General features: G+C 38.9%; 1 protein-coding gene across 6 annotated transcripts in view; it reads right to left on the bottom strand.

Annotated features, from left to right (window-relative positions):
* The window catches only part of Epb41l5 (erythrocyte membrane protein band 4.1 like 5), a 115,076-nt gene that overhangs the window by 45,283 nt on the left and 45,535 nt on the right, over positions 1 to 24,258 (bottom strand). For 5 of the 6 annotated variants that reach the window (XM_004659738.2, XM_045149035.1, XM_045149036.1 and 2 more), the window contains exons 12-16: positions 22,658 to 22,827; positions 20,980 to 21,086; positions 18,519 to 18,546; positions 15,541 to 15,583; positions 14,971 to 15,086 (exon numbers count right to left, since the gene is read on the bottom strand). In XM_004659738.2, coding sequence (XP_004659795.2) covers positions 14,971 to 15,086; positions 15,541 to 15,583; positions 18,519 to 18,546; positions 20,980 to 21,086; positions 22,658 to 22,827 — 464 coding nt within the window. Of the gene's footprint in view, positions 1 to 10,662; positions 11,639 to 14,970; positions 15,087 to 15,540; positions 15,584 to 18,518; positions 18,547 to 20,979; positions 21,087 to 22,657; positions 22,828 to 24,258 lie in introns of those variants that run through there. The other variant, XM_004659739.2, reaches the window with a different exon arrangement.

The following is a 24,258-nucleotide window of genomic DNA, read 5'->3' as shown; positions in this document are numbered from 1 at the left end:
TGTGTATATGCATGTTCATATGAATATTGGCACACAAGGGTGCACATGCATGTGTATACCTGTGCGTGTAGAGGGAGAGATCAATGCTGGGTGTCTCCTTAAACTGTTCTCCATCACATTTATTGAGGCCGGGTCTCTCACTGAACCCAGAGTTCACTGATTCAGCTAGTCTTACTAATCAGCTTGCTTCTTTCTCGGCCTCCCAAGTGCTAGGATGACAGGCATAGACCACCGCATACAGCACTGATGTGGGTCTACTCTGATCAAATGAGTATCATTATTCTTCAACTAGACACCTTGCATTCATCCATTCAAAGATTATGTACAGGGTACTGTTCTGACAAAAAAAAATTCCCTCCTTTGCTAGAGCCTACAATATGTTGGAGAATACAGCAATGACAATTTTGTACACACACAATATGTAAGATGAAGGGAGCTGAGAAGGGAAGTTGAGCATGCCAAGATGAAGGAGCACAGAATTATGTTTACAGGTGGTCAGGAAAGGATTTTTTCATAAGAAACCTGAAGGTGTTAGAATGACTGGTGAAAAATTCAAGAGAATAGCAGTGAATGTATTTGCCATGTTTGAGGAGTCTCTAGTGAACAAGGTGAAGGCTGGTAAAAATAAAGGTTGGGGAAAATCTTGTTAAGTCAATGTGAGGACTTGTGTTGACAATACTAGAAGGCCTGAGCTGAGGAATTACGATGTGATGGAAGTTACAGTCCATATGGCTGCTGAGGGGAAGACCAGATAGTAAAGGAACAAAGACAATGGCCAAAGGACTAGGTAGGATAGGAGCTGGCAGAAAATTTCAAACTGGCAGCAGCAGTACAGCTGGTAACCAGTGGGGGACTTTGGAGAATTCTGCACAACTGAAATAAGTTACTGATTGATAAACAGAGACAGAGGAGTGAAGATGACTAATATAAGGTACCTTGGTCTAAATCAGTGTTTCCCAAGCTTTGATATGCATGGAATCTGTAGTAGGGAGTCCCCTCCAATGTTTTTGATCAAGTAGGCCTAGAGTAGCCAAGCCACAGGAAAACCAGAACTGCCACCTATTAATTTAGGAAAACTACAGCAGTAGGAAAGCCAGAGGTCTAAAGATCAAGTAATTAATTCAGATGCATTAAATGTGGGACACTGCAGTATTACCTCAACAGCATTCCCCAGCCTCCAAATCTATGGCTTCAATCTAATTATATGAAAGCATCACACAAACCCTGTGGACCAAGATACCTGACCAGTACTCTACAGTATGTTAAAGACATGGAATGATTGAGCATCACAGACAGGCTCAACAAAACTAAATGCAACATGGGACCATTGCCTAGATCTTGAATATGGTCCACAGTTCAATTAACGGTACTGTACCAAAGTCATTTGTATCTTTTTTATGATATAAAGACCATTGCAACTGTTCTGTAAGCCCTACATCATTTCAAAATAAACCTTTATTAGATGCTTACAACAGATACCCAAATAAAAATGTCAAATAGGTAGTGAGGTGTGCAAATCTGTAAAGAAAGAGGCCCAAGCTAATGATGTAAGAAACTGCTGGCACAGCCTTTAAAATCATAACACTTGAGCTAGGGGTGTAGCTAGTGAAAGCACTAAGCATAGACAAAGCCCTGGTGTGGTGGTTTGACTGTAAAATGTCCCTGTATAGCCTCCGGTGTTTATGATTACTTCCTACTTAGTCACTAGCTGGTGAAACCTTGCTGGAGGAGGTGTCACTGGGGGTGGGCCTTGAGGTTTGTTAGTCTAGGCCACTGGCTGTTCAAAGCAAGCTTGCTCTTGCTCTCTTTGCTGCTTATAGAAAAATGTGAACTTTCTGCTCTGCCATGCTTTTCTCCACGAGTGAACTTCCCCCTCAAACTGTATGTCTGAAAAAACCCTTTATTCCCATCCTCCCTAAACTGCTTCGGGTTGGGTGTCCTGTTGCAGCAACGAGAAGGTAACTGCTACACTTGGGTTTGATCCCCAACACCACAAAAACAAACAAAATCATAACCCTACATAAGAATACAGAGTGAGTTGTTACAGAAAATGTACAGTTCATGTGGTCAGGCACAGGAGGAACTAGTAAAAGGAACTAAAAATACTAAAGAGGTTAGATAGCAACAAAAGTGTTGTCCCTAAGAAAGGTTTCATAAAGAAAGCCAGCAACTGCTGTTGATGCTAATAAATTCACTGAACGTCGACTGAGGACATCTGTGGCTGACCAAAGCTAGTTCAGCAAAGAGGCAGCACTAGCTCTATTAGCCCATGCAGCTAACAATGTACCTCCACGTCTGGCAAAGTTGACACAAGATACTTAGTGCCACCTGCTGGAAAGCCACTGTCAAACATGCAATGTGAATGTGTTCTCTGCAATGTGGTGCTCTGGGGAATCTGCACAATTGTAACTCAGGCCCTTTGTGCCACTGAGATTGAGAGGAGGTAGCATACGTTTTTCTTTCAAGGTGAAGTTCTATTTGTGGAACAAGTGCCAAGAGCAGGTAAACCCAGGAGGTTTGTTTTTTTTTTTTCCTTAAATATTTTATGGAGAAGGGCAGATAGAGAGAATGGGCACACCAGGGCCTGCTAGCCACTGTAAACTAACTCCAGACGCATGCACCACCTTGTGCATTTGGCTTACGTGGGTACTAGGGAATCGAACCTGGGTCTTTAGGCTTCGCAGGAAAGTGCCTTAACTGCTAAGTCATCTCTTCAGACCTGAGGTTTCTTTTTAGAATTTTTTAAAATGTACATTTTTCTACAAATGATTTAAATCATTTGCTATATATTTTTAAAAATAATTAATTCATTTATTTATATGTGTATGTGAGAGAGAGAGAGAAAGAGAGAGAGAGAGAGTGGCTGTCAGGGCTTCCAGCCACTGCAAATGAACTCCAGATGCATGCGCCCGCTTGTGCATCTGACTTACTACGTGGGTCCTGGAGAATTGAACCAGGATCCTTTGGCTTTGCAGGCAAACACCTTAATGGCTAAGCCATCTCTCCAGCCCAGGTTTCTTTTTTTTATGTGAGACATCACAGCTTATTTTTGTGCTAATGAAAATATTCCAATAGAGAGGAAAAATTGATGATACAGAAGAGGTGATAGAATTGCTGAACTGTTGGTTCTTGAGTCACTCTGCTGAGTGGGAAGGTTGACCTGAAATACTATGGTTGGTTCACTAGAACAGTAAGTAGCAGGAACAGCAAAGGGTAGATTGGATGCCCAAAGACAAGCACATCACTGGTAGGACTGAGAGGGTAAAGAAAACCTCAACTTGCTCATTTTCTCAATAAAATGAAGCTAGTAGTAAAACATGAGAAACAGGAGGCTGATGTGCTTGGAAAGAGGAGCAATACTGCCCAGCACAATGGGAGAATGCACAAAGGAAATGTGATGAAAACTAGGCAGTGTTGTGTCAAAACTTACACCACCCAACAATGGTGTTTCACATTTCCCACCTACAGGAGTATGGTGTGGTGTAATGTAGCACAGCACTCAAGAGTTGGATCTAGGGCTGGAGAGATGGCTTAGCGGTTAAGCGTTTGCCTGTGAAGCCTAAGGACCCCGGTTCGAGGCTCGGTTCCCCAGGTCCCACGTTAGCCAGATGCACAAGGGGGCGCACACGTCTGGAGTTCGTTTGCAGAGGCTGGAAGCCCTGGCGCGCCCATTCTCTCTCTCCCTCTATCTGTCTTTCTCTCTGTGTCTGTCACTCTCAAATAAATAAATAAAATTAAAAAAAAAAAAAAAGAGTTGGATCTAACCAGAAGTCAACAATAGGAGAAAGCCAACAAATTTAAGGGAACACCAAAGGGAGTAATTTTAAGTGAGTATGTGTAATGAAGTAAGGACAAAGGAGATACTATAACAAATAAAGCCAAACATAACTTTACTAACAGGGGTTGGGAACATCGCTGGGTCAGTAAAGAACTTACTCTCCAAGTGTCAAGACCAGAGTTCAGATTCTTAGCACTCATATAAATGTTAGGTGGGCATGGTGTCTTCTATAATCTCATAGGTCAGAGGTGAAGCCGGAGGATCAAGGTAAACTGACAAGCTAGACTAGCCAAATAGGCAAGCTCTAGGTTAAAGTGAGATACCCCATTGCAATACATAAGATGGATAGAGGAAAATAACTCATATCAACCTCTGATTTCCACATGCATATATGTGCATATACACCACACAGATACATACAAAAAATTAAAAATTAATAAAGAATGCAAAAATATTTCACTTAAGAACCTGAAATGGTGGCACAGGCAGAGGCAGGAGGATCACTGTGAGTTCGAGGCCAACCTAAGACTATGTAGTGAATTCCAGGTCACCGTGGGCTAGAGCAAGATCCTACCTCAAAAAAAAGGGGGGGGTGCTGGAGACGTGGCTTAGCAGTTAATCACTTGCCTGTGAAGCCTAAGGACCCTGGTTCGAGGCTTGATTCCCCAGGACCCACGTTAGCCAGATGCACAAGGGGGCGCACGCACCTGGAGTTCATTTGCAGTGGCCCTGGAGGCCCTGACGCGCCCATTCTCTCTCTCTATCTGCCTCTTTGTTTCTCTGTCTGTTGCTCTCAAAAAAAAAAAAAAAAAAAAACTTGAAATGAGTGCTGGAGAGAGCACAGTGGTTAAGGTTTGCTTGTGAAGCCTAATGACCTGGGTTTGGCTCCCCAGTACCCACATAGCCTGATGCACAAAGCGGCACATGCATCTGGAGTTCATTTGCAGTGGCAGGAGGCCCTGGCGTGCCCCATTTCTCAGTATTTTTCTCTCTGCATACAAATAATTAAAAAAAAAAAAACACCTTGAATTCCCTAGAACTCTTTAGTAGATCCATCTCTAGGCTGATGATTAATGCCTTCCCATTCTACTTAAATGTTTTTGCTTTTTGAGACAAGGTCTTATACAGCTCAGGCTGGTCCCAAAATCTCTATGTAGCCAAGGATGACCATAAACTCCTGGTCCCCCTCTTTCCACCTCCTGACTCCTGGGAATACAGTTGTGCACCACCACACTAGGCTTCTACTCAAATATTGGTTGGTCTTGCTCTAGCCCAGGCTGACCTGGAATTCACTCACTAGTCTTGGTGGCCTCAGACTCACGGCAATCCCTCCTACTTCTGCCTCCTGACTGCTGGGATTAAAGGCTTGCGCCACCACTCCCAGCTTCAAAATTTACTTGTAACTGTTACTGCTCCATCAAAATTGTGAAACCCAAGAGTATCCAAATCTTCTGCTGATAGTATCCCCAGGAAGAATTAATGCAACTTGGCAAACTTAGGTATTGAAACTCTTAGAAATTCTACAATTAAACATGCAATTCTTGAAGCAAACAGACTTGACTACAGAGGTATTTTTGTTAAAATAAATTTGTTCATGAGATTCTGGGAATTGTTTGTTTGTTTTTTTTTTTTGAGACAGGCAGTCTCACATAGCCCAGGCTAGCCTCCAATTTACTATGCTAGCTATGGATGACCTTGAACTTCTGATCCTTTCACCTCCAGCTCCCCAGTGCTGATAGGTGTGTGCTATCATGTCATGTTCATGTAGTGTTGGGTCTCACACCCAAAGCTTCATACATGCTAGACAACCAATCTTCCAACTGAGCTACATCCCCAGCCCCTATTCTGGGATGTTCTACATCATTTCTCTGAATGCTACTCTACTAGTTCCACAAGACAGATGAAACCAGCAACCACCCTCCTATTATCTCTTACTGTATTAATATTTGGCATGTATATGCAATTGCTCTATTAAAGAATACCCAATTTTCTTATAAATCTTAGCCACAAACTGACATACCTAAATTTTTCTTTATTAAAAATAATAAAATCAGAACTAAAAACTTTACAACAACAACAAAAAAACCCAAAAACCATTAAGAACTCTAGCTGTTGAACTTATTTTAAACAGGAGGAAGGAGAAGTTTATTATACCAACAGGGAGTCTTCAGACATAATCCTTGGAGAATGTTGTTCTCTGTGTCAGGTATTTTTTTCCCACCAATATAAACAGAATGCTGGCCAGCTGTCAGGAATATACTGTAACACACCACCTATAACTGAGTCCATAGCTGCTTCCTAGAAACCTTACATAATAATGAAACATTTATGAGAACAATTTCCCCAGGAAAGAACAGAAATTCTTGTTTGAAATTATCAATGAAAAGGTCCACAGAATTTTTTTTAACCAAAATTGTTTAGGAAAGCTAATATGTATCTACTTCTCCATTAGCCCAAATAATTTAAAGAAGCTAAGATGGAAATGGACAAGAAATGATGAAAGAAATGAAGTTTCAGATATTTAACATTGAAAACGACACACCACAACGATTACATTACTGTTTCAAATTCAAGACTTTATGTACAAGCATCGTATATGTAAGCATTCACAACAATTCTAGAAACAAGATGTAAAGGGAAACATTAAGTGTTAGTGGCATCAAGATTTTTATTTTCCGAAATCCATATAATAAACCTAATACTAAGGATCAAATATAAAGTAACTACTTGGTGTAATTTTCAAACCCAATATTCATTCAGTGCCTAACACATACACATCAACAATGACAGAAGTGAAGACTTTGCTGTATTGTTTTCCATTATTGGAGTGCACTGAACTAATATAGAACAACCACTTCCCAACCTTCCCCGTGTACATCTGTGAATACAAATTGTTGTAATAGACACCACAGCTGAAGAAACAGTTGTCTTCTGCCCACAGACCCAGTTACCTCTGCAATATTCTTCTTGAAACTCAAAGACTGGTCTCTCTCTACTCTTTTGGCAAAATAGGAAAATAAAATTGTGGCATCAGAGCAAGCAAAAATGATCTAGCAAGATTAAGAAAACAAGCTGAGCATGGTGGCGCACATCTTTAATCCCAGCACTCAGGAGACAGAGGTAGGAGGAATGCTGTGAGTTCAAGGTCAGCCTGAGACTACATACTGAATTCCAGGTCAGCCTGGGCTAGAGCCAGACCCTACCTCAGAAAACAAAAACCACCACCACCACCAATTACCAAATCAAAACCATTACCACATCAATTTAAGTACATATGTAAAAATCTAGTAAACAAACACACCGAAGATGTGGCTTAGTGGTGGAGCACTTGCTTACCCCCATGTGCAAGGCCCTAGCTCTGATCCCCAGCACTGGGGTGGAGAATATAATTGTATTACCCTATGAAACATGCTTTCTCTTTGTCCTCTACTTAGGAGACGCTTTTTAAAATACTTATTTGCAAGGAGGGGGAGAGAATAAATGGGCACACTTGGGCCTATAGCCGCTGCAAACAAACTTCAGGTGCATCCATCACTTTGTGCATCTGGCTTTGTATGGTTACTGGGGAATTAAACTCAGGATATCAGGCATTGTGGACAAGCGCCTTAGCTGTTGAGCCAGACCTCCAGCCCATGAGATACTTTTGTTTTGTATCTTGACACATTTATGCAGTACCTTCACAACCTGGACAATTTTAATAGTGAAGAGTTCCACAAAACAGTTATAATTATTTCTGGTGGCCTACCACTTTAACCACGGCTGGCATGGAAGCTTCTATTGTAGCCAAGGATTACCTTTAACTTTGGATCTTCAGGCTTCTATCTCCTAAGTGCTGGGATTATAGGCATGAACCACTACACCCAGGTAGCAATGTTTTTAACTATAAAAAGAATGCTCTTTAGAGCTCATTTATTTTCATGTGTTAAAAGAGTGGAGAATCATTAGCATTGTTGTATCTCTAAAATATCCAACTATAGCCAAATAAATTAGCATTAGCAAATAACTACGGAATTCTATGCTAATGATTTCCTTTGATCAAATGGACAGTGACCCAAGAGGATGCTTCTGGAGGATTCTTTTTTGTTTGCTTTGTCTGTTTCTTTCCAAACAGGGTCTTAGTTTAGCCCAGGTTGACCTGGAACTCACCCCAAGCCCCAGGCTGGCCTCAAACTCACACTGATATTTCTACCTCAGCATCCCCAGTTCTGGGATTAAAGGCATGTCCCACTATGCCTGGTTTAGGAGTGATTATTTCTATCTGGACTTTTGTGGGTTTTGTTTTGTTTTGTTTTTCAGTGTTGAAGATATGAACTCAGGACCTCACACATGCTGGGAACGTGCTCCATCACAAAATTACACCCTCAGCATTGTTTTATTTTTTTGTGACAGAGGTCTCACTATACATCGCTCAAGTTGGGTTTGAACTTCTGGGCTCAGGCTACAAGTGCAGGACAGTTTCCAAATCTAGAATTTATGATCATTGGGAATAAAATGTAGAGCAGAAGTATGTTCAGGCTTTTCAGTTTAGGCTGAGCTACTTACAAATTCCTCCTAGTTCTGCAACCTGTCTAGCTCTCTTGAAAATATCAATAGTAACAACAAATATCCACAAGATAAACTGAATATTCCTTAAATACTTCAAACTAGAAATATTATGAATTTCAGTTTGGATTATGATATATCTACTTACATGTTAAGTATCTGTGAGATGGAACCCAAGTTTAAACATGAAATTCAGAGTCCAGAGTGCTAACCATTATTACAGTATGGAACCTTAAACATGAAATTCATTTATGGTTCTTATACATATAGCTTGAAGGTCATTTTATACAATATTTTTAGTTAGGTTGCCTTTTGACTACAATCATTAACACATGAGGTCAGGTGTGGAATTTTTATCATGTAAACTATCAAAAAAGTTTAGGTTTAGAAGTATTCTAGATCAAGAATGCTCAATCTGTATTGATATAAAATCTTAAAGCATATGTGAACATATATAAAATAGATGATCTACCACGATTCAGCCTTAGCACTGTACTGCCTCTCTTCCAGTCTCATTAGGAATGTACAATGAATCATTTTGTAACAAGCATTTCAAAGAAAGAAAATCCAGATATGATTCATCACTTAAATGTAACATTATTTCTTTTAAAATATTTTTTTATTTTTATTTAGTTATTTGACGGGGGAGACAGACAGACAGACAGACAATGGGTTCGCCAGGGCCACCAGCCACTGCAAATGAACTCCAGATGCATGCACCCCTTTGTGCATCTGGCTAACCTGGGTCCTGGGGAATAGAACCTGAGTCTTTTGGCTTTGAAGGCAAAATACCTTAACCGCTGTGCCATCCCCCCAACCCCATTGTTTCTTTTTTAAAGTATTTTGTTTATTTATTTATTTACTTACAAGTGGAGCAAACAGGCCAGAGCCTCTAGCTGCTGAAAACGAACTCCAGACGCATGTACTACTTTGTGCATCTGCCCTTACGAACCCAGGCTGTTAGGCTTTACGGGCAAGTACTTTCACTCCTATGCCATCTCGCCAGCCCAAATGTAACATTACTTCTAAGTATACAAATGGTCACTTCCAATATAAACTGAAGATCTTAATCCTTCTGTTACAAGCTTTCCATACTTCTGAAATTAAGATTCTATGAAGTTATATACAAGGCATTCATTCACTGTATCAGTATCTGACATAGGATTTCAAATTTAATGTGGCAGAGTTGAGATTTTCTAAATGAGTAGAAGTCTTGTTACTTATTGTGCTTCTTTAGTTTCTATTAAAGAAGTGGAGCCAGGTGTGGTGGCACACCTTTAATCCCAGCACTCGGAAGGCAGAGGTAGAAGGATCACTGGGAGTTCAAGGCCACCCTAGGACTACATAGTGAATTCCAGGTCAGCCTGAGCTAGAGTGAGACCCTACCCTGAAAAACCAAAAAATAAAAAAAATTTAAAAAAAGGTAGCATCTTTAATCATATTTGTACCCATTAAATCTTGAATGGTACAACACAGAGCTTCTGTACTTAAAATGTTATGACCCAAAATACATTTAAAAGAAAATCACTATGGATGGCTTAGCAGTTATAATCTGATGAGAGCCATACATTGGTGCCTTTTTAGGTATTCTAAAAAACTGGTTTAAAGGTCAAGAGCTGAGCTATTTAAGATATGAAGCTGCTCATATTTAGGATGTGCTGAATACTACTTTAAACATCCATCCTTTATCTGTGAGAAAAAAATATATTATGATAAACTCAGACTGAACCTGCCTACAAATCACATCTTTCATGCTTAACTATAATTTGTTGTGTCTAGGGAGATGACTTGGAGTTTAAAGGTGTTTGTTTGCAAAGCCAGTTGACCCAGGTTCAATCCTCCTCACGTATGTAAAAAGCCAGAGGCAAATTATGTCCAAACATACAGCCAAATAAATGAATACAAATACTATTTTTGTTCTACTTATTTCTTCTATTGACAAGCTGCATTATACTTGCAACCAGTAGTCTAATACTAAAACCCTCAGAAGTCTTTATCATTGCCTAGCTAATTGGACGTACAGGATAAAACAACCTCTGAGGTAAACAGGATGGGTTAAATTGATTAGATTACTTTTAATGAAGTTTCATTACCTTGAAGCATTATGAATTCTCAAAAACTATCCTTAAACTGCTACTTGTGTAGTTTACAAGTTCAAAAAATTTTCTAAAAACTGAAAAAACTGTTAAAGAGAGGATATACTTCAATCATGTCTCATCCCATAAGAAATGTTCTTTCCCAGCTAATTCATCTCTATGAACTTAAACCAAAAAGCTTGAATAATTATACTCCACAGTTCAAAGGGACCAGAAGTGGTAACAAATATCCATGTAGAAATGATATGATTTGACATAATAATTTTATTTTAAAGGTTTACAAGGCCAGATTATGAGGTTGTGGCAGACCTGGGAGAGCCTCTGGTCAAGGCTTTGCAATGAAAGAGAAAAAGGAGGAATGTGAAAAGACAAAAGTGAAACTACTTGGGAGTTAACATTTAGTTAATGGTCAGTTAGGCCATCAAAGTAACCACTCAGATTTAGCTCTCTACATGAGCCAAACTACTATTGTGTTTGTTAGACATAAAAATCAAAGTATATTAAATTTTTGTTAATTAAAACCTCAGGCACTTAAGTATAAGTAAGGCACAGATCTCACTTTTGACATTACAATAGCACACAAAAGCAACATTACCTTAATATCAGAAAAGGCTGATACATCACGACTAAAATCCTTCCTTTTGGGTGTGTACTTGCACTGTCTAAGTCTTTACACTTCCATCTATTTGGGAGGCATTTGGCTGGATGACATCTGGCAGTTGGCCACAAACACATACTTTCTCTTAGTGATAGTCTGAGAGGTGTATTAAAATGCTAAAATCATGAAAACCTGTCCCAGAGTCCCAATGGTACACACACTTTCAAGCTAGCATGCTGCCATGGTCACTGAAGGCTTACAGCTCCTAAAGACCCTCTTCCCTGCCACACAGAGATCAATTGCAAGCAGTGCTCAATAGTAGTGACTGGGTATAAAACAAATTCTCCAAATTACTCCTAATGTGCTCAATCCTTTATAAGCACCAGAAAATATATACCATCAATGTGGATGACAGAGTCTCAAGGCCTAAGAGGCTTAACAACTCATATCTCAGTCATAGCTGCATGGCCTGAAAAATGACCATCATGATGAGCTCCTGCATTCTTCACATTGTGCTCATGTACAAAGTCAGTGTAGTTCCTATGTGCAGTCTGGGGTGGGGGCAAGGCTCTTGTGTTCCACTGGTTTCCACCACGCTGACAGCAGTCACTGGTAGCAGAGGGCCTGGATGGTTGGGGAGTGGGGAGTACAGTTAGTCAATAGAAGTAAGAGAACATGGATGTGCAGAGGAGAAAGGCAATGTGACTGGCATGCACCACTGCTCAGTAGTTATCATCTACTCCATGCACTGATAACATTCAAGAACAGCAAAGCTATATGTAATAGAAGATAGCAATTTAGAAATATAGGTTATCAGAGTTAATGAAGAAATGTCTCAGAGCAAGCACTGTATCTGTCCCTGATGCTGGCAGAAAATCAAAGACAAAAATGTTATTTGAGGTTTTATAAGAAGGAAAACAATCTATTTAATTCAAATATTTGAAAGGAGAATTCTATGTAAGGACAAAACACATATGGAAAGGGCAACTGTGAAAATCATCTTCCAATTAAGTGATTTCAAAAAATTAAAATCCAGAAAACAAAATTCAGAAAATGCATTAAGCAATGTTTTGCCCTCAGTGGCCAAGCAATTTTATATCAATGATCTCAACACTAGAGAATTATTATAACTTCTATAATCAAAGTTTATGGAGCTCAAAATGGAATTCAAAGGGTACAGATAATGTGAAGAGCTCCAAAGTCCTCACAAGGAAGCAGTTTAGGAAGCATGTTAGCTGCCTATTATAGCATGAGAACTAGAATAGAAAACATGCAGGTTCCAGTTTGAAATGATGAGTCCTCCAGTAGAAAGAAAATATCTGCTAAAGTTCAGCAAATCTAACTTTTGTGATATAGCAAAAATGCACAGCACTTACTTCACATAACTAGGAAGAAAAAACATCACTGTAAATATAAAAGATGTCCAAAAAAATCAATTTTAAACACAGTGTATTTTTTCTAATTCAAAGTATTAATTTTTAACTTTTTTTTTTTCCTTAGTAAAACTAAGAAGGACTTTTTTGAACAAAATTAGAAGGCATACCTTGTTTATCAGATCTAACCAACAAAATTCATGACCCTCAAACTTATAATCTCTGAAAATTTAGAAAATTATACTAGGCTTATGTTCTTGTCTACAGATCCAAGATTTTTTTTTTTTTTCAGATCCAAAATTTTTCTGGTATGTGTGAGTGTATATATATGAGAGAGAAAAAGAGAGGGTCTTAATATGTAACTCAGGCTAGTCTGGAACTCATGATCCACCTGCCTCTGCCTCCCCAGTGGTGGGATTTCAGGCATACCCTGCTTAGTTGAGACAAGGTCTCATGATGTTGCTCAGGTGGCCTCAAGTTCCTGGGACTCAGTAGATCCATCAGCCCCTCAAGCACATACCACAGCTTATTGTTATCTGGAAAAATTTTATGTTATTTAAAATGATGTCAACTGTTCTCAAAGGTATTATTGAATAAATTCTGTTACTGACATATAAGACCATTTACCTAACTAATGGTTTCATTTAAAAGATGCCAGTAAGAAAAACCTGAAGACTTGAGTAGGGCAAAGGTAGGGTTAAATTAAGCTGGTAAACACTATCTGTCAAAAATAACATAGCCAGGCCTGGAGGGATGGCTTAGTGGTTAAGGCATTTGCCTGCAAAGCCAAAGGTCGTATGTTTGAATCTCCAGAACCCATGTCAGCCAGATACACAAGGAGGTGCACATGTATGGAGTTCATTTACAGTGGCTGGAGGCCCCGGTGTGCCCATATTCTCTTTCCTCCTTATCTGTCAAATAAATAAATAAGATTAAAATATTAAAAAAATAAGATTGCCCATTATTCTGATCTGATCAACCTAGGACTTATTTCCAAATTTTATTGACACTTTCTAAAGGAGGACTTTTATATTCTTTTCAACCTAATCATGCAGAAACAAAGAATGAGAGGCAGAATGCATTTTAAATTAAGGCTAGTAAATCTGTTAGTTCTAGACCTGCCCACTGTGGGTTCAGTTCCATGCCCTGCTGGCATACTCAGGAGGCTCATCAGAAAAGGGTCATTACTCCATTCAGCAAAGGAGGTCTCAACACAACCATATAAAGGATGGATAACACATAGCTCCAAATTTTTAATTTTTCTTGAAACTCAGTCAAATTCTATACTTTTTCTAAGGCGTAACCAAGGAACTGAGTAGTATCTAACAAATCAAACTGAACAGATTTAAATATATAGCTCATGTGTTATAGCCATATTTTCATACTGTATTAAAATAAATAATTGGCATATGTTAAGGAAGTTCTTTTACAGTTAAGTCTTAAACATTTTTTTGTGCCAAAAGGTCTTGCTGGTTAACAGTAAGAAATATAGCTGTTTACTGGAGCTGGGTTTTCAGTAGGAAATTTAAACATTTAATGGCTTAAAGACTAAAAGTTGACATTTAGAGACCTCATTTGCTATACTTTAAGTGTGTGTCCACATAAACGCCCACAGAAAGTACCTTCATCACATTCCCAAGCAGAGGCATTTTACAGAAGGACAAAATGGGGGAGGAGATGCCCTCAGATCTTAATTGCAAGTTATCTGGAACTGGAATAAAGACATTTCCAGCCATCACAAGCAAAGCATCCTATAGTTAGTTAAGCCAACAGTAACAGTGAAAAGGACCAGAAATAATCACCAACCACTGTTGGACCCACCACCATGAAGAAGAACGGGCTACACAGAAAGAAAGCTGACCAAAACCTTGAAGTCACCACAGAAACTCATCAGATTTCAGGTATTATACAAACTAAGAGCAAGAGAAAAAGAAAAGTCCTAAGAATCATCCAAGTGCATTTAATAAATAGAAACAAAGCTTGAACAGATAATAAACCCATGATTATTCGATTATAGTAATTTCCAAGGAACCCCTCCCCAAACCATATTCATTTTTCTAGGAAAGGATAAAGCCAGCCAATTAAATCCAATTATCCACAAAGTATCCATATTTGTGTATTTACCATTTATATACACATCTTTACTCTTATCAGATATCTCTTAAAACCGGAGTATTCCTTGCTTGATTAGACTTCCGTCATGTTTCTCTTTTGACCTCATATCCAGTTTTTAATGAAGAATGTATATCTGAAGTACTATCATCATACTGTAGAGAATCAATATAACAAACACATTTTTCCTCATGGATCTGGGAGACTCCTGCTCACCAGCAAGGGAGACTTGTCAACAGAGAGCCACATACCAGTCTCGGATAATGCTAATCAAAACAAAGACAGCTGTCTCATGTTCTCCATTCAGACAACTGTACTCCCTTCTTCATCCCTCTGACTGCCCAATAGGCTCCCTTTCAGCTCACAAATATGAATAATTTGTTTGCAATCATAGTTAAAGTACTCAAGACTATAGCTTAAATTTAGATCCCAATTAAGTAAGCAGTATTTTAGCTTAAGACATTAACAAACCATTTTCTGTCATGTGAGTCTGCCGCAGAACTCTGTGGAAGATTGTCTATCTCCACCAGAACAGGACCAGAGGATGAGGAGGGACTTAGAGGAACAGGCAATCTCACATTCCAAGCCTTTGGGGGGAAAAATGACAAAATTCATCGTCTTGCTTATACAAAAGGTCAAATACTAATAAATAGAAAAACTAAACACCAACAGAATGCTACAATGGAATACCATCTATATAGTGAACAAATGGGATGTAAATAAATGTTTGAATTTCACATACTACTTTAGATAGATAATAACAACTGAGATTAACATCTTATTCATTTTCCTGGATTTACAGGAACAAAAAGTAGGTTTTTTTCATGTTTAAAGGTCATTTCTTCTATTTACAACATCTTAAAGATAGAGGCAGACATTACTCAGACACTTAAGGAATAAGAATAAAATGAACAAAATGTACAATATAGACCTATTAAACTCCAATTAATACTATAATTTTCTATAATTAACTAATTATTATAATTATTATAACTAGCTAATATAGTATCTTAGTATTTTAGAAACTTAATAATGTCTTACCTGTTGGGAGTCATTACTCTGGGTTGAAACATTATTGTGAACACTGTAATGAGGAAAATAATCTATTTAAAAGCTTCATTCTGTAAGATTATAAAAACAATGAAAGCAGGGCACTCTGTTTCAAATGAAAGAAAGAATTCTTCTGGTGTATCTAAAACTACAAAAGTCACTTTACTCTAATTAAACACTGCTTTTCTACGGCTGCCTACTTGATATATTTATTTTTTAACCTCGAGCATCTCCAATCTCAAAAAACCAAAAGGACACACTAATAGCTATTGAAGTTAAATTTAATTCTAGGAAGGAGACAAAAGGACTTGCTATTTAGGCTTTTGTTTTTTTCTGTTTTGACTTTTGGATCCTATTATTTTATTATACACATATAAATATTACACAATTTGAAAAGACTGAAAATACAAATTAGTTCTTGTTCTAAGTATTGTGGACACGGGACATACAACTTTATTGTTAGCTGTTCTGAAAATTCATTGTAGGGCTCCACAGTACTAATGTTTATTGTTTTTCAATAAAAGTCATTCACAGTAGGGCAGTGTATCTTCATTGTCTTCTTTTTATAATTTTATTTTATATATTATAAAATATATATTATATATATTTTACCTTCCTCCTCGCTCCTGTCTCCCTAGGGCCCTCCTCAGTGGGGCCCTTCTCAGTGTGGGGTCATGAAGCCCCTGCCAATCTCTGTGGGGCATGGGTAAGCTCAATTTTTGATCAAAAATGTGTACTTCAGAGCATCTTACGAGCCTTTTCTGAACCACATACACAAAATGACCCTTTTGCTCTTATATCACTTCCATTTAATTTCCTTCACCTAGTAGTCAGTCAGGTGTAGTACCATTTGCCAGTGGTCCCAACCACTCAGTGGGAAGCTGAGATAGGAACATGGCTTGGAGCCAGCCCCTGCAACACAACAAGATCCTGCTCATGCCAGGCACGCGTGATGGTGCACGCCTTTAATCCCAGCACTCGGAAGGGAGAGGTAGGAGGATCGCCACGAGTTCGAGGCCACCCTGAGAATACAGTGTGAATTCCAGGTCAGCCTGGGGTAGAGTGAGACCCTACCTCGAAAACCCAAAAATGAAAAAAAAAAAAAAAAAAGATCCTGCTCATATAAGAAAAACAAACAACAAAGAAAAACACTAGTGCTTAAAATGTCACCTCTCCCACTTCTTAATATCCTTCTTATTAGTCAAGGCTCACAAGGAAGTAGTCAGGATATAAATTTTTTTTTAAATTTTTTATTTATTTATTTGAGAGCGACAGACACAGAGAGAAAGACAGATAGAGGGAGAGAGGGAATGGGCGCGCCAGGGCTTCCAGCCTCTGCAAACGAACTCCAGACGCGTGCGCCCCCTTGTGCATCTGGCTAACGTGGGTCCTGGGGAACCGAGCCTCGAACCGGGGTCCTTAGGCTTCACAGGCAAGCGCTTAACCGCTAAGCCATCTCTCCAGCCCAGGATACAAATTATGAAAAGGAAAATGACCTACAGCAGCCAACTTAAAAACCTGTTATTCAAATAGGCATTGTATAAAACAACTAGGAGCAAGGACAAGGCATGTTTTAGGTCAAGTAGTTGTATGCTTTTAGAAAGTACTGCTCTCCATGGTCAACTGGAGCATAACTATTCATGCACAGAGAACTGGAGAGGCAAGAGGGACATGGGATGCAGCACATACTAAGAGACATGACTACATCAAACTTTTTTTGGCATGTGTGTGTTGGGGGGAAGGGTGGTGTATGCACATATATGTACAGATGCAATGCCCCATGTGGGTGCCTATGGTGGCTAGCTAGAGGAGAACATTGGGTGTCCCCCTCCATAACTCAACTGTCTGCTTTTCCTTGAGACAGCATCTCTTTTCTAAAATTTCTTTATTTGTACATGTGTACATATGTATGGGTATGCCAGGGTCTCTTGTTGTTGAAAACAAAAACCAGATGAGTATACTACTTTTTGTGGCCAGCTTTATTTGGGAGGCTGAGGAATTGGACCTTGGCTGGTAGGCTTTGCACAGAAGTGCCTTTAGCCTTTGAGCCCTTTTCTCCAAGACAAAGTCTCTTACTGATTCTGGAGCTTGGTATTTTCATGAACTCCAGTAATCCTCCATCTCTGCTCCCCACAGGACAGGGTTCAGTTATGTGTGGCCATACCAGCTATTTTTCCTTGGGTACTACAGAGTCTAACTCAAGCAGTCTCAAGGTCCCTTAGGCCCTCATGTTTGTGTAAAAAGCACTCTTAACTGCTGAGCCATCTCTGTAACCCCACACACAGAACTTTTGAAGAAGCTATATTACTATCCATTGTAATACACACTGTTAAAATTAACAGTTCAGCTGGGGAGATGGCTCAGTGGTTGATGGTGCTTGCGGGCAAAGTCTGCAGCCCAGATTTAATTCCAGTAAGCCAGATACACAAAGTATTGCATGCATCTGAATTTGTTTGCAGTGGTAAGAGGCCCTGGTGCACCTGTTCTCTCTGAATCTTTCTTTGTCTCTGTCTGCTTGCAAATAAATAAAAATGAATATAAAAATATGAATCAACAAAATACTAGTAATCTAAATCTAGTAACAAATGATGGGTCATGCACCATAACTAAGTGCAACTTAGTCTCAGAATAAAATTGTATCAGTTCAAATCATCAACCTTTCTTCTTCCGGTGTCTTGTGCAGAACAATCATAATGTTATATCCTCATCTCCTTGCTTAGTTGCCAGCAACAAAGGTCATTTTCATTATGAATACTACCTATTCCCTCTCTACTCTAGTTCTTTAAACTGCTTTATTTTTCCTAATGACAATTTTATCTGGTATTATATGTTTATTTGTTCCCTACTACCCTCTAAATGCCTAGAGACCACTTCACACTTGGATAGACCTTCAACAAATATTAAGACAGCAACTACATAAATTGCAAAACAAATCTGTCTCAGTTCCTAAGGTGCCAGACATGACTCACCCAAGTTCTCCAGGTTTTGCTGTGTTTGCTGAAAGAAGGAAGAACAGATAACATCTCATTAGTCTCATCCTACATGACACACTACTTCACCATTTATCAAAGTAAAACCTTTAAAAAAACCACACCTCCCAACCAGAGATTTTAAGTGTTCTGTGGCTCATACCAGTAAAATCAATGACAAAAGTTATTTCTATTTTTCAAATAAAACAATAACAAAATTATTATTGTTATCTTTTCTTTTAAAATATAACATTCTATCCGGGCTTGTTGGCACATGCCTTTAATCCCAGCACTCGGGAGGCAGAGGTTAGGAGGATCAGCGTGAGTTCAAGGTGACCCTGAAACTACATAATGAGTTCCAGGTCATCTTGAACTAGAGTGAGACCTTACCTCGACAAACCAAAATAAATAAATAACATTCTATAAACCTACTAGACACCACTGATTCTGAATCTCTGTCAAGAAAAAGAAGTAACAGAGTTTTAAACCATCTCAAATGTATAGCCATGTAGTTTACAGTCACACCACTTGGGAGGCTAAGGTAGGGTGATTACTGCTAGTAATCATTCTGTAGCCATTCTGGGCTACAGAGTAAGTTCTAGGTCAGCCTGACCTATAGTGAGACCCAGCTTCAAAACAAGAAAAAAAAAAATGAGGGGACTGGGGAAATAATTATGTTAATAAAGTGCCTGCCACACAAGTTTGAGAACCTCAGTTTGATCCCCAGTAGCCACATAAAATGCCAGGCCTGGTACCATGTGTTTGTAATCCCAGCAATGGGGAGGTGGGGACAGGAGGATTGCTAGGGCTCATTGGCCGGCTAGTCTACCTTACTTAATGAGCTCCAGGACAATGAGAGACCTTGTCTCAAAAAAAAAAAAAAAAAAAAAAAAAAAAGGACAGTGGACAGCATTCCTGAGGATTCAGCTCCCACTTCCACACACATGTGCATGTGTACCCATACACATGAACATGCATACATACACAAAATACATCAAAGTGTTTGCCTTGCAAGCATGAAGACTTGCATTTAATCCCAGGACCCACATGAAAATTTTGGGCATAGTGGCACACACTTGTAATTCTAGTGCTGGGGAGACAGTACCTCTAGTCTAGCCGACTTGGTGAGCTGTAGGCACATGAGAAACCCTGTCTCAAAAAAGGTGGAAGGCCCCTAAGTAATCACATCCAATGCTTTCTCTGATCTACACACACACGCACACACACACACACACACTCGCATGCACCTGCACACATGTAATACACACTAAAATTAACACTACTACACACCTGATTATGGCAATTGTTTTTGGACACTTGGTGATGACCCTAACATTGGCATATATAAGATTAAATGTTTTAATACAAATTCAAACTTGAAACCAAACACAAGTTTTAACTTAATTGTCAGAGGAAGTCACACTTTTCTCATATATTGAAGTACCCATTTAAAAAATAATATTTTATGTTTATTTATTTATTTGTGTGAGAAAAAGAGGCAGAGAGAGAAAGAGAATGGACATACTAGGGCCTCCAGCCACTGAAAACCAACTCCAGACGCATGTTCCACTTGTGCATCCTTTGTGGGTCCTGGAATATTGAACCTGTGTCCTTTGGCTTCACAGGAAAGTGCCTTAATCACTAAGCTATCTCTTCAGCCTTACTAAAGTATCTTAAGCACCAAGCACCATTTACTAATTTGGAAAAGCTATGAATTATATATATATTGATGATTAAATTCAAAAACTGTATCTGGTAGAATTCCTAATAATATTAAGACATAGTAAGAAGGGTTGGGAATGTAGAGTGCTTGCCTAGCATGCATGAAACCCTGAGTTCAATCCCCAGCAGCTCATAAACTGGGTGTGTTGACACACACCTGTAACTCTATCACTAGGGAGGTAGAGGCAGAAGGATCAAATTTGAAGGTCATCCTAGCTACACAGTGAGTTTGAGGCCAGTCTGGGCTACATGAGATACTTTTACCAGAAAAAAAAGAGAAACAATTTTTACTTAAAATTTACTTTCTATATGCTAAAAGAGTAAGTTATTTCATTCTAAGAGAAAATGTTCCTCTATAGAAACACTAAAGCAATTAGTGCAAATAAAGAACTGTCCAGAATACCTTATAAATTCAGATTATGTTTACTCTTGGATGATAATGTGGGTAATTTTCCCATGTGTATTTTATAAAATTTGTAGTAGTCCTATGGAGATTCAGATAACTTCCTCTCAGTAAATAACAAATAGCAGCATATAATTAACTGGTAAACCGGGCATGGTGGTGCATGCCTTTAATCCCAGTACTCAGGAGGCAGAGGTAGGAGGATTGCTGGGAGTTCAAGGCCACCATGAGACTACATAGCGAATTCCAGGTCAGCCTGAGCTATAGTGAAACCCTACCTAGAGGGAAAAAAAATCTGGTAAAGAAAACAGTCACTCCAACAGGATTGCACTGTACCTTTCATTTGTAGAGTCCGACGAGAATATCGTTTGCTGGGCCTTCTTTCAAAGGATGTTGACCTTCTTGCTTTGTTAGTTTTTGTGGTCTGATACTCAGTTTTCCCGCTAAAATAAATGAGACTTATCAACAAGAATCAGAGAATTAATTAAAAACAAAAATAAATTTCTCTCTCTCTCTCTCTACCTATTTCTGTATCTCTCTCTCAAATAAATAAATTTTTTTAAAAATGGGTTGGAGAGATGGCTTAGTGGTTAAGCGCTTGCCTGTGAAGCCTAAAAACCCTGATTCGAGGCTCAATTCCCCAGGACCCACATTAGCCAGATGCACAAGGGGGCGCACGCACCTGGAGTTATTTGCAATGGCTGGAGGCCCTGGTGCGCCCATTCTCTCTCTCTCCCTCTCTCTGTCTCTACCTGCCTATTTCTGTATCTCTTTCTCTCAAGTACATAAAAAAATAAATTAGAAGATGCTTACATTTAGACTGTTGTTCAAAGTAGTACCCTGAACTTCATCTCAAGGCCATTCTAACCAGCCTTTGCTTTCTAGGCTTTGGGGGAGCTGTGGATTTTTCTTAAATATGCATACTGCCTACAAATATGAAATTAGTGTGGACTGCCCCTGCATCCAGGCAGATTCTTTCCAATTCCTATATAACTAAGACTTCAGCTTTTCCTTAAAGACCTTCAGACTGAGGCCAGGGCTTGAGCACACTAGGCACACACTAAGCTACATCCTCAATCTAACTCCAGTTCCTTTTTCTAACTATTTTTTTTTCCAGAGCAGTTTTCCAGAAATGTGTTTAAAAACTAACTTGCTTTGGTTCCCATCTAAGTTTTCAGCACATGCCTCCTCACTACACAGGTAGAAGAAGTTTTCTTATGGGTTACCCATGGGTGACTTGCCACATCATCGATCCTATCCATTCCTTCTTTAATGGAGTCCCACAACATGGTAAAAACTCAAAACTTTTCATCCACTGGAACATAGTGTAAACTGAAACATTTCTAGCTCATGACAATCATGGAGTCTATTACAGCAATGGGATGTTAGGGTTATCAAGGACCACAAGTATTATTCACATCCAACTCAGTGAAAGATATCCTTTTCCTGATATAGCACCTAGCTGTTGGGGTGGGGAACCCACAGAACCCTTGATAAGTAGATTTAAGCAAGGGTTTGTTAATTATATAAAATACATTGAGGGATTATAAATCACTAACACAAATACTATGATTTCCTGTCTATTCAAATAATTAATAATATCACGTTTTACTTTGGCCAATGAAAGACTTTGGCAATGCACTTTCTCAACACCTTAGTTTCCACCTTAGTAAAATTAGAGGGCTGGCTTAACTTCTTTTGGCCTGTATTCAAGAATGGAATCAGTTATTAATCAGTTATTAAAATTAACCTGTATCTCTGTGAGAGAAGGAAAATACTTGGTAGCAGAGGCCAGTAAGTTAAAAAGGAGATATAAAAGGAAGAGAAAGGAAGGGAGGATACTTAATAGGTTGATATTGCATATATGTAAGTACAATGATTGTAATGTGGAGGTAATATGATGGAGAATGGAATTTCAAATGGGAAAGTGTGGGGGTGGGGAGGGTGGGAATTACCATGGGATATTTTTTTATAATCATGGAAAATGTTAATAAAAATTTTTTAAAAAATTAACCTATATCTAAATCGTGATCCTAGTCGAATAAATCCTGAACGATTTGAACTCTTTTGGACAGGTCCTCGGAGGCGGAAAAAGGCATGGTGTTCCACAGCACATTTCCATAAATGTTTGCATGCTTTTGGATGATCCAGTCTGAAAACAAATGTATGCTCCTGCTCTTTACCCTGAAAAAGAATTAATTATTAGGTCAAACAGTCATGTCGCCCGTTTCTGCAATACAAATATAACTAGTGCAATATCAAAGAGTAACTGGGGGACTGGAAAGACGGCTTAATGGCTAAGGTGCATGCCTGCAAAGCTTAGGAACCCAGGATCAATTCACCAGTACCCAAATAAGCCAGATGCACAAAGTGGCCTATGAATCTGGAGTTCATTCGCAGTGGCTGGAGTCCCTGGCATGCTCATTCTCTCTACCTCTCTATCTTCCTCTTTGTGTCTCTCTCTCAAATAAATAAACAAAATAAAATATTGAAAAAATAACAAGAAGTAGCTGTGCATGATGGTGCATGCCTACAATCCTAGCTCTGGGGAGGCAGAGCCAGAGGATTAAAGTCAAGGCCAATATGATCTACATAGTAAGTTCCAGGCCAGCTGGATTACAGTGTGAGACTGTATCTCAAATAAAATAAAATCAAAAGCTTGTCAAAACACAACTTGGTTGCTCTCTGAAACACTGGGGGGTTGTGTGTTGAAATGCATCAAGGCAAGTGCTCTACCACCCAACTCCACCTCTAGCCCAAAACTTTTCTTTACAGTTACCTGTACTTTAAAAGCAGAGTTGAGATCAAGCTATTTTCCAAGCCAGTAACATTATTCCTATGAGTGTTCTACTTATATCATCTTGTTAGAGAAAGAACTGAGAAAACATCTACCAGTCTTTGGAGTAAGTACATAATAAATCGAGGGGCTAGAAATAGAACTCAGGGGTACAGTGCTACATGGGGTTGTTTTTGGTAACAAACAAGAATCAAATTATAATCATTAATATTTATAGGCATTTTTCTAAGGATCTCACCTAAATAACCCAATCAGTAGATAGTATCATTAGTCCACTTACTACATAAGGAAACTGAGGCTAAAACGAAATTATAGCCCAAGTTCACGAAACTAGGGAGAGAGGATACTAAAATTTTAATATAGTCAGGTCTATGGTTTTTACTTATAACTTATACAACTTTCTAGGGGAAATTATTTTCGATAGTAAAAATTGAACACTTCTACTCACACTAAAGTTACTATTAAGAAACCAAAAGGTAAGCCAAAGAGAAGAATCTGGCAGAAGATAGTTGGAACACATGTATCTGTCAAAGATGGAATTCTGAGGAAAAAGTATGGCTTCACAGAAAAAATGAACAAAGTAGGTATTGCATGGGGGCTGGGGATATGGCTCAGCATTTAAAGGCATTTGCTTGTAAAACCTGCCAAGCCAAATTCAATGTTCTCCAGTACCCATATAAAGCCATACAAGTGGCATATACATATGGGATTACAACACACCTATGTCAATGGAACCAGAAGAATCTAAAGCAACGAAGGCGGAAGAGCAGACACTGAAAGATGTTCTCTGTCCTCCACACACGTGCACATGCACACAT

Source organism: Jaculus jaculus, chromosome 5 (genome assembly GCF_020740685.1).
Source record: "Jaculus jaculus isolate mJacJac1 chromosome 5, mJacJac1.mat.Y.cur, whole genome shotgun sequence".
NCBI classification, from domain to species: domain Eukaryota; kingdom Metazoa; phylum Chordata; class Mammalia; order Rodentia; family Dipodidae; genus Jaculus; species Jaculus jaculus.
The sequence above is the reverse complement of the archived record's forward strand: the minus strand, read 5'-3'. Positions and strand labels throughout refer to the sequence as shown.